The sequence below is a fragment of the Grammomys surdaster genome, unplaced genomic scaffold (genome assembly GCF_004785775.1).
Source record: "Grammomys surdaster isolate TR1022 unplaced genomic scaffold, NIH_TR_1.0 213, whole genome shotgun sequence".
Classification (NCBI taxonomy): domain Eukaryota; kingdom Metazoa; phylum Chordata; class Mammalia; order Rodentia; family Muridae; genus Grammomys; species Grammomys surdaster.
This window is the reverse complement of record NW_021604658.1, coordinates 9,977,200-9,990,790: the sequence shown is the minus strand read 5'-3', so window position 1 is coordinate 9,990,790 and position 13,591 is coordinate 9,977,200. Positions and strand designations below refer to the sequence as shown.

Genomic DNA, 13,591 nt, shown 5'->3' with positions numbered 1-13,591 from the left:
CCCCCACCCGCACACTCTACATTATGCTTTACATTATACCTTACTTTGCTTTGCTATGATAAAAACTGCTTCTATGTGGTGATCCAGGCCTGTTTCTCAGGCCATGGTCACTCAAATTTGGCTCTAGAATAAACGATCTCTTACTCTACTTGTGATAATAGTTATGTTGTTGTTGTTACTGTTGTTTGTATCATCGGAACTCACAGAACAGTTACTAATATCTCCAGTGTACAGATCAGAGAAATAAAGTAGCCTACACAGGGTCATGTGGTAGGCGGGTAGCATGAAGTCAGTTCACTTCTGTATTACTCAATGTCATTCTGTGTCACTGGTTCCTGTCACAGACTAAGGGAGACTGTGACCCAAGAGCAAGCAGCCAGCTACAAGGCTGTTTCCTTCTGTAGGTTATTCGTTTTCTGTAAAAAAACAAAAACAAAAACAAAAAAAAAACAAACACGCAACTGTTTTGAAGTAGGACTAGATTCCTGTGTGGCTCAGGCTGTCTTATAACTACCATTAATGCAAAAAGTGGAAAGAAAGACTACTAACACCAACTTAGCACAGCATTGCTAATTACAGATAATTAGAGAGAGCTGATTGTCTGAAGTTTTCATTGCCAGTGTACCTTGCCCCTAGGTGGGGTTTCCAATACATCTACCCTGTCGGTGCTGTTTGTACAAACCCACCTGTTGGTGCTTCCTCTCTTGTTGGAGATTGTGACAGGGAGGAGAGATGAAAGTTATTTTTAATTTGGCAACCAATCGAACATCCAACTCATCCCTTCCAGCAGCAAAGCCTATATGTTTTCTCAACAGGGTATTAATTATCTGGTTCTGGGACTAGCCAGACAGTCTGTTCCAGCAGCTCTGGTTACCCTGCTGGCTGAATGCAATTGCAAGGTGAACCCAGCAGGACTCGGGGAACTTAAGCAGGAGGCATCTTCTTTCTCAATAAACTCAGGCATCGGCATTGGGCAACTTGTTAAACACATTTATTGATTTTTTTTTTTGACAGTAACCAAACACAGTGAGTGACCATTATAAACAAGAAAAGAAAGGCATTCGTTTGTACTTTGTGAGATCTGGCTGCACCTGGAGAGAAAAGATACCCCAATTTCCCAGGAATTTACAAGGCAAAGTGCATTCCTTTGGGAGCATCACAGGGGCTAGGGAAGAATGGCAGTTTTGAAACGCAAGGAATCTGTCACCTGCTATGTCAGGCGAAGATCACCTGGGATGAAGGGTCGAGCCATGGAGTGGAGTGAAAGATAGATATACCTGCTTAGCAAATGCATTCCTGCTTGCCACAAACTTAGTAAAACTGGCTGCAAATGAACAAAACATGGAGATGAAGGGACATGGGAGATCCAAGAAGGTAGCTGCATGGGGCTAGGGCGCTTAGCCTGGCAGGAAGGAGAACAGACCAAAGCCAGAAAAATGAAATCAACGCATTAAACACATTTATTGGGCTGTTAACAGTAACCAAACACAATGTATGACCTTCAGAAAACAAGAAACAGCGGATGGATCGATTCTGATCTCGGGCAAGTCCTAGTACAGTTATGTGACAGAGAGGGAAGTAATTCCATTCTTATAGTCTGCGGTGATAAATATATACAACGTATAGCTCTTTGATGTCTGTCCTTTAATTTATCTTTTTTGAAGATTTTCTTTTTAAATCATTGAGTAAACAGAAGAATCATAATCTAGAAATAAGTGTCCTTGGTCAGCTTTGTCCTTTTTCACCTGTCACAGCACCCACAGAGTAGCCCAGGACACTGTCAGGGACGATGAGATGCAGAGTCCGCTTGATGCTTTTAGAGTGGTATTTTTATCTCCACTCTCTTTTGGAAGAATTTTGTATATACAAAGGCTGAGAAGTCCCATTGGGTTGAGTTATTAGTTCAGGAAAACAGTATCAAAATTAAAATCAGGTTAACTGGTTGTTTTCTTCTAAGACCTTTGATGAATGAACCTTTGTTTCTGAAACTTGGCTTTCCCCTCATGGAGGTGGTGTGTGTGTGTGTGTGTGTGTGTGTGTGTGTGAATGTGTGTACTTGTGTTTATGTGTGTGTGTGTGTATGTCTGTGTGAGTGTGTGTGTGTGTGTATGTGTGTAGAGATGCACTCCTTTGAAATATTTTTGCAGACAATTTTCATGAAAAAGGGGCCAATCCAAAGAATGAAAAGCTTAGGGGAGAAAGGACAGGGAAGGGGGCATTCTGGGTTACGTCAGTTCACAGTTGTAGAATTTCACTGAGGTGGGATTCTTCTTGGCTTAGTTCCCTACTTGAGGAGCCATTCGTTTACTGGAAAGAGAGAGAGAAACAAAACCGAACACACACACATACACATAACACAAAACAAGGCACAACTGAATTAATCGCATACAGTACAGCGGGCTTACTCTAAAGTACTACTCCCTGCCCTGGGGCTTTTTAGACTTGAGCTATCCAGGAAGCCAAGAGCTTCAGATGGTTACTGTTGAAGCCAAATGGGTGAGAAGAATACATGTACTTGTGTTATCATTGGTCTAGTCACACTTCAAATCAAATAGGTATAGACTATTTCTGTCAAGTAGAAAGTTCTAGTTAGGGGTGGTCAGTGGTTTAGACCAAAGATAGGAAAACTTTAGTTCACAGCCTCAAACTAGCACATTCTCCCTCTATTTGCATATTAACCACAGTCGATGTCATGCTGCATCATTTTCATGCTACCTATGGCTGACTTCACACTAGGTCATTAGAATCGAATAGAGAATATCTGACCCACAATGCCTAAAATATTTGATTGCTGCTTCTTTATAACCAAAGTGCCAAGCCCTGCTTTAGGCTACAAACTCTCTTGGTTAGGGTCATATCTATATTGATTACCATTGAACCACAGCCACTACCTAAGTGTGCCTGATTCACAGTAGGTGCCCAATAAATCAGTGAGGAATAAAGAGAAAAGTCAATGATAGAATTGGGTATTTGTCCAGTAGTGGTGGCTGAAAGGGGACAAGGACTCTGTTGTGTAGGTGTCCTATGAGTGTCTAAGAGAGAAAAGGGATGAAAGAAACTGAGGAAAAAGAACAATGTAGTCAGGGTTCAGGAGCAGCAGTGGTATCAGGTGTGGCAGTGACCTTACTGTCAGAGCTCCTACCATGGGAGATAGGCCTAAGCTTAAAGCTGGACCTCTGGTCTGGGCGCTCTTCCTGGGGCCACTGCACTCACCTCTGTACTGCAGTTTCTGGGCCCTGTTGTTAGGACAGTCCTTCCCCTGTAAACTGAAGTTGATGTTGGTGCGGATACAGCGGTTGTTGAGTGGCTGGACAGGCCTGAAGTTGTCACTCATGCTCAGAAAGATCTGCGATGGCTGATTCTGGCTGAGGAGGCGTAGGGAATGCATCTGTGAAGAGAAAGAGTGGTGAGATCCAGCCACTGGAGATCCAGCTACTCTAGATGTGCTGGGGAAGAAAGGCCAAATAATAGGCTGTTGCCTGGCCAGACAGCATTGACTATCTGGAAAAGGTCAGAAGTCCTAGGAGCCTCTTTTCCCAGATAGGATGGGCTGAAGGACCATACAAAGATGCCATCAAATACCCAGTGTGCATCTAGCTTGTTAGCTCGTGGACTTTGAACAGTTGATTCTCATCCTTGAATGAGATGAGTTTCTGCAGCATTAGTTTCCAGTCAGCAGTTTTGACTTTCTCTGATACCTTGACTCTATATGGTTACTACCCAGTCCATAGTGGTTGGTCTATTAAACTAAGCTAGACTACTTCAATTTCTTTCTTGTGAAAACCCTGGCTGTTTTACCACAAGACAGTGAAGAAAAAAAAAGAGTAAATCAAATATGCTAGAAGGAGGAAGAGGAGGAGGAGGAGGAGGAAGAGGAGGAGGAGGAAGAGGAGGAGGAGGAGGAGGGAAGAGAAGCATGAGCAGGAACAAGGAAGAAGAGGAGAAGAGGAAAGAGAGGAGAGGGAGAAAAAGAGGGGAGGAGGAGGAAGGAGACAGGGAGGAAAGGAGAAAGGGGAGGAGGAAAGTGTGGGGAGAGCTTCTGGCATTCTGTCTAGTGAATCCCTCATGTTGGTTTCTGGTCTTGTACTCTCTGAGATGTTCCAGTATCTCTTGAAGATGTCCCTTTTCTGAGCTTGAGTGATCTGGAGGGAGTTACTGTTGTTTGTCATCCAAGAAGGATGATCCAACAGGATCAGGGACTAGAAACTGCATGTTGTTAAGCTGTGAACATTAGATCTTGCCAAGGAGGTGGGTTCTGTCTCACTTGCTCATCCTCCCTCTGAGGCCTTCTAGATACTGGCCATCAAGTGCTGGAGCTGGGACAGATGTATTCAATCTACCCTCATCATGGGGGAGAGAAGGAGGGTGGCAAACCTGGAGTGAGCCACTGAGCAGAGCTGGCATGGGCTGGTTCCTGTGCAGTTCTTAAACAACTCCCACACTCAAAACATGTTTGTGAAATGCTGTGTACCATGTTACCTCTACTTAGAGAGTGATACGCACATTATTTTTTTAAAAAGGATCTGAGAAGTCCCTGCATAATGAAATTGACATAGGTTATTCTTCTTGTCTGCAGTGCTATAGAATGAGCCTGGGTTCTTGTCAATCAGTGTTGGGCAAGCACGCTGCCACTGAGGTTTATTTTAGCTGGTATAGGCTTTAAAAAAACGTAGGTTAAAAATTGTTGCACTTTTGAGACAGGCATCCATTCTGTAGCCTGGGCTTACCTAGAACCTATGGTGATCCTCCTGTCTCAGCATCCTTACAGGAGTGAGCCACTGTATCAATTTGTATCTCCATTTGTACACTGAACAGTCTATCTATAGAGTGTGATTTTGGAACCTACTCTGCTATCTTATTTCCCTCAGGCAGGTAGAGTGTTTTCATAAGTAGTTCATATTAGTCCATTTCATATGCTGACTCTGTAAATATAGGTGGTGTGGGTTTAATTGTGTGTGTAAATTGGAGACATTGGTAATCTGTAATACTTAGGATATGACCTCACTTGGAAGTAGGGCTCCTTCTGATGCAATTAGCTAGGTTAATATGCAGTAACAGAGGTTTTTATTTGGTATGACTGGGGTCTTTTTAAAGAGAGTAGATTTGGACAGAGATGCCGTCACACAGAGAACACCAAGTAACAATGACAGCAGAGTCCTGGGGGTGCTACATCTCATGCCAAGGAATACCAGAGAATTCTGGCAAACCACAGAAGCCAGGGAACAGGCACGGAGCCAATTCCCACATTCCTCTGAGGGGACCAATCTTTCTGACTCCATCCTTGGAGTTTCTGTGAGACAATTATGTTTCTGTTGTTGGTGTCACCCAGCTTGTGCTTGATGGCTGCACAAATCCTAGTCAATCAACACAACAGCCTGAGAACCTACTCAGTCAGTCCTCATACTCTCTTCCCATTGGCTAAAGAACTGAAGGTAAGCTCACCTGCATCCTGGTTATGTACACAGGCTTGTTCATTATTATCCAACTCGCTGTCTCATAGCAGGGTGGAATAGTCATCGACCCATCATAAGTGATGAAACTAGAGGTCTCTGGATACAGTTCCTCTATATTAAGTCCCTGTAGTAAATATGCATCATCTGGAAAGGAAAATAATAAAGCCAAAACTTAGTATCTTGATAAGGTCTTGGTGATACATCTTTATTATATATAATGTTAAACTCTGTATATGTTTTCAGAAGACTGTATCTGCTAATATTTTCAGTAGCAAACAGTTCCATTGTCATTCTCCTCACATAGCTAGTGTTTTATCCTTTATTTCCTAACGTTTTAAGCTACAGAATTTTATTTATTGTTCATAAACAGTCCAGGTGGCTGAAGGCCCTCCTCTAGGTCACAAGCTGTTCACACTTGTGACTCAGACCCTTTAAATGGCCACTGACTAGTTGCACTGTGGTTTGGAGATCATAGTGACTGAATGAAAAACAACCCTTGTAAAAGATGGTGACACTCACATTGCTCCATCCCAGAAGCAGTACATGCCACTCACTTAGGCACACATTTTGCTGGTCAAAGGAGTCACATGACTAAAGCTGATGTCAGGATTTTAAGGGGAAAAAAAAAGGAGATTCTTTTCCCCAGACCCTGATTCCATCTTACTGTGGCTTCCGTGCACCAGAGATTACAGGTCTGTCTCCAGAGGTAGTAAATATCCCAGTGTGCTAGAAGCACCCACAATTATGGTCAGTCCAAGAGCATGGAGAATACTCAGTAGGTCACCAAAGCCTGGCTGGCAGAGGGATGAGACTGGCTTGCTCCCCTATGCCCTCTGGATGTATCCAACTCCCATTGGGAAAGGACTTACTTGATAGTGGCTGATGCCATCACTCAAGTGATGTATAAGAAAAGATGTCCACTCATAGCTAGAACCTCATACTACATGTAAAACATCCACATGGATAAGGAGAATAAAGGCCAGAGAGATAAAGTCCACAGCCATGGAGGAAGCTGATTCCTGCAGAGCAGGAACAGGAAAACTGCACTTTTCCTGACCTATCAATTTGCCAGATATTCCCTAAGTAACTATTTGAGCTGGGTCCATGGCTGGGCTCTTAGGACACAGGAGAGATGCAGTGTTTGGCCCATTCCAGTTGAAGACCTAGACAGCACAGGGCAATGCATATATGTAGACGTCACTGCAGAGTGATAAGTGCACTGTCCGCTGCTGGGTAGACATTCACGCTGTCCATCTATTCTTATAGGCAAAGACTCTCCTCCACTTCTTCCTCTAAGAGTTGTTTAAACTTTCTCTGATAAGGAAGAAACATCTTTGCTGAGGGTTTTGAATTTTTCTGCTCCTTGACTGTCAAGTGTGAGCAGACCAATTGAATTAGTAGTTTGAAATAATGTAAAGAAACCTATCATTTACTGGTTGCATCTAAAACCTTCCTGTAGTGGGTCTGGTCTAATGTTGTTTGTATTCTTATATTTACTCAGGTCCCCAAAATTGTTCACACAAGAATCCACATGTCCAGAGGTAAGACACTCAGGGACCCTGCCCCCAGTTGGTTCTGATTGATAAATAAAGTTGCCAGCAGCCAATGGCTGGGCAGGGCAGACAAAGGAGGGACTTTTAGGATTCCCAGGCTAGGGACCGAAGGAGAAGGAAAAAAGATCTGGCATGTTGGGAGAAGGGGAAGGAGAGGAAAGACCCTATGCCTGAGAAGGTTCAGGACAGGTAGGCATAGCTACCATGTAGGAGCCAGGAAAATGTGGCCCAAGAGGGCTGCCCAACTGGGTCCAGGGCAGTCAAGGTAGAATATGAAATGTAGAAAGCAATAACTTGGGATTATCGGAGGGAAGTAGATTAGCCACGTGGAGGTTAGGAAGTGGCCCAGCTATTAAGCTGATTAAGGCATACCAAAATATAAAGGCTGTGTGTGTGTGTGTGTGCCTTTAATCGGGGAACCTAGAACACTGGGGATGAGGATTGGGGGAGGTAGTGTGGAACTTGTCGCTGGGATTTATTTAATTACTTTAATACTATACCTTCCCTCCTCTACTGTGCTACAAGAACCCCTCCAGGTCTCCATCAATGCACCAAGAGAGATCAGCCAGCCTGGGCTTAGAGAACAACTTGACTGACTCTAAGATGAAGGATTTCTCCCTCACTCTCTTCTTCTTTCTCCTTTTTCTCCATTCTTCCTTCTTCCTCCCCCTTCTCCCTTCCTTCTTAAAGGTAGTTTAGTTTTGCTTATGTGTCTGTGTATATGCAGCTGTGAGTGAAGATGCCCATGGAGGCCAGAAGAGGGTGTCAGATCTCCTGGAGTTAGAATTATAGATAGCTGTGAGTCACCTGATGTGATTTCTGGGGATGAACCTGGATCCTCTCCAGGAGGTGCAAGTACTCTTAACTGCTTAGGTTTTTTTTTTTTTTAAAGACATGATGTCATTCATGCATCCTGGGCTGGTTTTGAACCACTAATCACTTACTTCTCAAGTACTGGTTGGGATTTCAGGTGTATACTACCATGCTTGACAACTTGTAAACATTTTTCCATTTAAATAGAAACAAACACTTTATATGGGAACACTAAAGACCCAGGACAAGCCAAAGAGGGAAGCAGCAACTGGAATCTGCCTGGAAGCATCTATACTGTGGCATGAGATATCAAGTGTTCCTATCACAGAGCCACAGTGGCCACAGCACACACCCCTATGCTGGTCCTTCTGAGTTTTCTCAGTCAATAACACAATGAGATGGGTATCCAGCTCGTCTTGTCTGCAATGGTTTCTAGGATGTGCTAGGTCTCCTAGCACCAAGCTCTGAGCAGAGGAGCTGGGCATAATTAGGGGAGAACAGGTAGGAGTCACAAACAGTGCTGTGCAGGCTCAGAGAGAAGCTGTCAGCTTTATCTGGAGTGGGGGAAGGGGGCTCAGGCAAAGACGAATGGAGGAGCTGCCTTGAAGTGGATCTTGAATGACAGGAAGTAATCAGTGTGTGACTAGCAGAGGGCGAGGTGTCAAGGGTACTGCAGATAGAGGCACTGGAGACAGAGCTGAGGGAGTTTAGCAGGGCTATGGTACTTAGGAACTGCTTGAGTGTGGGCAGGATGGAGGTGGAGGGATATTGTGGGAAATGAGGCTAGCAGGGTCAACACAGGCCACATCCAGGAGGCCCTTGTCTGCGCTGTTGGGAGTCTGGGCTTTAGCCACTGAAGGCTTTCAAGCCAGAGATAGCATGATCAGATTTGGACTTAATGAGGCTTGCTCTGATGGCGGTTTGGTCTGGAAAATTAACATATTGAATGAGAGAAGGAAGCATTTGGTACTTTTTTTTTTTTATTAAAGGTCAATGTGATTTGTTTAACTGAGCTTGTATGAGGAGCATATTGGGTATTCTAGCACGCTGCTATTACTGTATTTTATTTTATTTGGGGTGGTGGGGAGGAGGGAAGGATGGATGAGGGATATTCCAGGCAGAACTGGAGCCAAGATAAAGAACATTTTTATTTTCCTGAAATTAGACCAGCCCTTGTGCTATAGCCATAGTTGAGAAAAGGGTTGGGGAAAGCATAGGCTAGAAGCAAGAGATAGAAGTTTTATGTGTTTATCCTCCTCATGGGGTCCCGGGCATGTTTATAAAACACCATAGCATTCATACTCTAGCCTCAATCTGCTGGGGTCCTGGTGGGAAAGACCTTTTGGTCACCCCTCTGTCAGACACAATGGCAACACTCGGAGGCCGTCCTCCTGGGATCATCATCAGCCATTCTTCTTCTTCTAACAATCTTTTTAGTCTGTGTGCTTACTCTTAATTTTCCTCTATAAAAATTGATACCATTCAGCTTGAAGAATCTGGGCTTGGGGCCCACATTTGAATAATGGCTTTGCTGCTTGTGTCTGTAAGACCTTAGACCCATAGGTGATAAGAGCCTCTGTTTCCATGTCTACAGCATACAGATGTGGAGAACACTTGCCTCACAGACTATTAGAGGAACAAATATAACCAGGCTTTACAAATACTGCTTAGCACAAGGCTTAGCCCAGGAAAGTACTCAGCCATGTTGGATGGCATTGATGTCACCTTTCTGACCCACCATGTCCTTGCCCAGCTTCCCTAGTAAACTCCCTGTCATTCCCAGGTCTCTGACTAAATCCCAGCTAAATCAGCTTCCCAGGAATTATTTAGCTACCTGACTTCCCACTAAGCTGTGAGCCTCAGAGGGATGCGTTTGCTTCTTTCATTGTGGATCCCAGTCTGAGGTCTGCCAGATCAAAGACTGTTTGGAAAACACAAGACTAAATGATCAAATCATAATGCTTTTTGCTGTGCAGCTCTACCTGGTGATGGTGCCAAGCAGGACAGGTAATAGGAAAGCATCCCTCCAGGCTGTACCACTAACTTTAATGTACTGCATCTACCACCTCTTGTATATCACACCCACACCCAAGACATCAGTGTGAGGCTTTTGACCTTGTTTTACGCTTTATATGGTGACATCATGTTTCTACATCAAACATGTATGAACTCTCATAATTATGTTGCTGAAATTGGCATGAATTAACATATAACATTGTCTCAAAGACTGGCATTAAAACAGCGTTCTTTCTTCTAGGCATTGGAATTGGAGAAGTATGAGCTTGCTTGGTGAATTTGATAAGTCTGGTGGCTTGAGAGAGCATGGCCCCATAGGCTCATATGTTTGAACGGTTGGTCCCCAGTTCATGAAACTGTTCAGGAAGGATTAGGAAGTGTAGCCTTGTTGGAAGAGGCAGGGTGTGAGGTTTCAGAAGCTCAGTCCATGTCCAGTTACCTTTCTCTGCCTTGTAGTTGTGTCTCAAGATGTGAGCTCTTAGCTGCTGCTCCAGTACCAGGCTAGCCCACTGCCATGCTCTCCGCCATGATGGTCATGAACTCTAACCCTCCAATGCCATGCTTGACCACTGCCACGCTCCCCGCCATGATGGTGATGAAACTCTAAGGTTTCTAAGAGGGTGATAACCCTCTGAAACTCTAAGTCCCCGATAACTTTCTTCTATAAGCTGCCTTGGTCATGTTGTCTTATCACAGCAATAGAAAAAAAACTAAGAGCATAGGAGAGAGGCAGTGTGACCCAAGAATGACTATGGCTAAGTCAAAAAATTTCAGCCCCAGCATTCAGAAATGTCTCTCAAAATTTCTCTTATGAGAAAGTGATTTATAGAAGGCAAAGCCTCAGACTTCCAGATAGGAATCATAATTCAAGTGTAAGTTTTAATTATATATTTGACAGTGACTTACTGTTTCTTTATGGATAGCTCACATAACCTTTCCTTACCTGGAGCAGTGGACAGTTGTGGATAATTACTAAGGCTATCTTTAGGTAAAAACATACCATAGGTCCCAAAACATCTCTCAACATCAAGATGCTTATATAGCCAAATATAAAATTAGGAGGTCAAGGTTTAGCATGGAAGCATTGCATTCTTTTTTTTTTTTTTTTTTTTGGAAGCATTGCATTCTTAACATGTCCGCTTGGATTTAGAAGGACAAGAAGACCACCCTTGGATAATGTATAGACTTCTACTGTTCTGGATGACCATGGAAGTTAACCACTGTGCTTTTGGTTTTGTGGCACACTATGTTGACTCTAGAATTTATTTTATCCTGAGTTCTCAGAGTTACAACCAAGAAGCCCCCAGCTTCTTAGGGGAAGTATTATGGGAGGGACTTACCGGAAGGGGGCAGTGAGCAGGATGTAAAGTAAAAAAAAAGCCCCTAGCAAACTTCTGATTTTTTTGTCCAAGAAAAACATTTCATTGTGATGAAATATCTCAGCCAACACAATGAGGAATCATCTTTTCAGTCTGAGCTTCCACTGGGTGCCTTAGCCAAATGCATGGGCCTGACTCACAAGGACCATCGCTGATAGTCAACATCTCCTGCTTCCTGCTTATATGGTCCCTATCAAAGCAGACCACGCCACTGAGAAAACAGCCTGATACTCCCAAAAATCAATACTGGTTCTGATCAATATGAAACTGCCAGGCAATTTTAGTATATGGAGTGACATTCCCCCTTGTAATCTGAGGTAAGTTCAACTGAAATGGGGGGAAAAGCAATTACAACAAAATAAAGTAATATCATGTTTTTGTTTTACACAGACAACAAATGAAGAAAGGGGCCTCTGAGAACTGTATTCTTAGAGGTAAGTTCCGTCTCATCAGTTTCTCACTGCGGTGAGTATCCACTGAGACGGCAACGTGGAAATAGATGTGTGGCACTTCCCATTATGTAAAAACACCCCCAAGTCGGTTCCTCTGAAATGAGAGTACACATTCAATTGAGCATTGAGAAAGGAACCTGGAGCAATATGCTGAAGCTCATCAGTGATCCTTCAACACACTTAGCACTGTGATCCCTAGGGAGCTGTGTGGAGAACTCTCCCTGAGATCTTCGAGTAGAAGGCAGTTACAGGATAGTCTGTGCTTGCCTACACATCCATATTCTACTAAGGATTTCAGGAGGTGTGACTAACTTGAAATTACCAATAGGCTAATTAAAACACCTTTTAAGGGGCTTGCTGTATGTGACCAATGGACTTTTTTAAGCGCTCCTCCAAATGCCTCCAGTAGTGTGTCTTTATTGCCTTGGAGAGGAGGTCTATAAACACAGTAAGCTGATGTCTTTATATTTGGATGTGGTGGTCCTCTGCATTCTTTGTTAGATCTAAGCTCTCCTATCCATGACATTGTCTTAGTTACTTTCCCTCATTGTGACTGCAAACCTTGGAGACACAACTTAAGGGAGAAAGGATTTCTTTTGGCTCACAGTTTGAGGGACTACAGTCCATCATGGGAGGAAAGACATGGTAGTGGAATTGGCTCATAGCTCTGACAGCAGGAGGGTAATGTAGGTGGGTTCATTGTCTCAACAGTCAAGAAACATAGCTAGGTTGGGATTGAACAAGGATTGGGCTATAACCCCTAATGACCTAATTCCTGCAGTGAGGTCTCACTCCTAAAGATTCCACTACCTTCCAAACAGTACTACAACATGGGGGCTAAGTGCACAATCACTCAGGCATGTGGGGATGGTTGACATCTAAGACATAACAAATGGGGACAGGCAATTGAAAGAAGATAAAGTCACCAGGCTAACACACTGCCTGAGGATTTGAGAAGAGAGTGTTCATTGCGGCAATACTCTGATAACTACTCCTTGTTATCCATTCTAGAAGGATTCCTTGTAATCCATTAATCATTTGTTACGTCTCTTGAAAATACTGTAGAAAAAGGTGCTGGTTCAATGAAATCAAGTGGTACTAAAATGATACAAATGTTACCTTTCATGTAATTGAGGTGCCCTGTCTACTAATTAACAAGGGAACAGGCTTGTAAACACCATACCTATACAGTGCATTAAAAATTAAAATACTTTGAGCTAAATTGCCAATATCTCCTCAAGAAAGCCTTTCTGAAAAATCCATTTTTTTAATGTCATGCTTTGAGTCTTGACCCTCACTCTGTTGAAGCGGAGTTTGACTTTAATAAAATGGATTTTCTTTAGAAGACTTTTAAAATTCAGCCTGAAATTAATTCAGGCTGGTCTTTTCTATTGTCAATCATGGTGAGTGAGAATATTTTACAAGCTCTACTCAGATGTATGAAATGTAAGCTTCTGGGGCTGGAGAGATGGCTCAGAAGTTAAGAATTTACTTCTCTTCCAGGGTATCCATCCCTAACACCCACACAAGACTATCTATAACTCTAGTTCCAAGGGATCTGACTCCCTCTTCTGAACCTCTGGGGGCACTGCTCAGACATACCTGAAGGTAAAATGCCCATGCTCACAGAATAATAATTTTAAAAAAATGAAATTTAAATGTCCATGGAAAACAGTAACATCTCATGAAGTCCTTGTGTGTGGTACTTAGATAGACCCATGATGCGTGTGCTTCTCTAAAAGCAAGCATACTCCGACACTGCCTGCATGGCCTATACTAGACTCATCTTCAGAATAAAACTGTTCTTGGCATAACAATGACTTTCCTCCCAACCTGAAGGAGCTGATTCAACTGGCATGTGCCTTAGGACAGTGTGGGAACACAAATATATTGCATGCTGAGTTCATATTAGTCACTGTCCAGGC

The 13,591-nt window shown here is 43.2% G+C and overlaps 1 protein-coding gene across 3 annotated transcripts in view; it reads right to left on the bottom strand.

The window, feature by feature from the left end:
* Window positions 1-969: 969 nt before the first annotated feature.
* Window positions 970-13,591, bottom strand: part of Ca10 (carbonic anhydrase 10) — a 497,493-nt gene continuing 484,871 nt past the window's right edge. For all 3 annotated transcript variants that reach the window (XM_028772369.1, XM_028772370.1, XM_028772368.1), the window contains 3 exons: window positions 5,443-5,597; window positions 3,214-3,388; window positions 970-2,307 (listed from right to left, as the gene is read on the bottom strand). In XM_028772369.1, coding sequence (XP_028628202.1) covers window positions 2,285-2,307; window positions 3,214-3,388; window positions 5,443-5,597 — 353 coding nt within the window. In that variant the 3' untranslated portion in view covers window positions 970-2,284. The remainder of the gene's footprint in view (window positions 2,308-3,213; window positions 3,389-5,442; window positions 5,598-13,591) is intronic.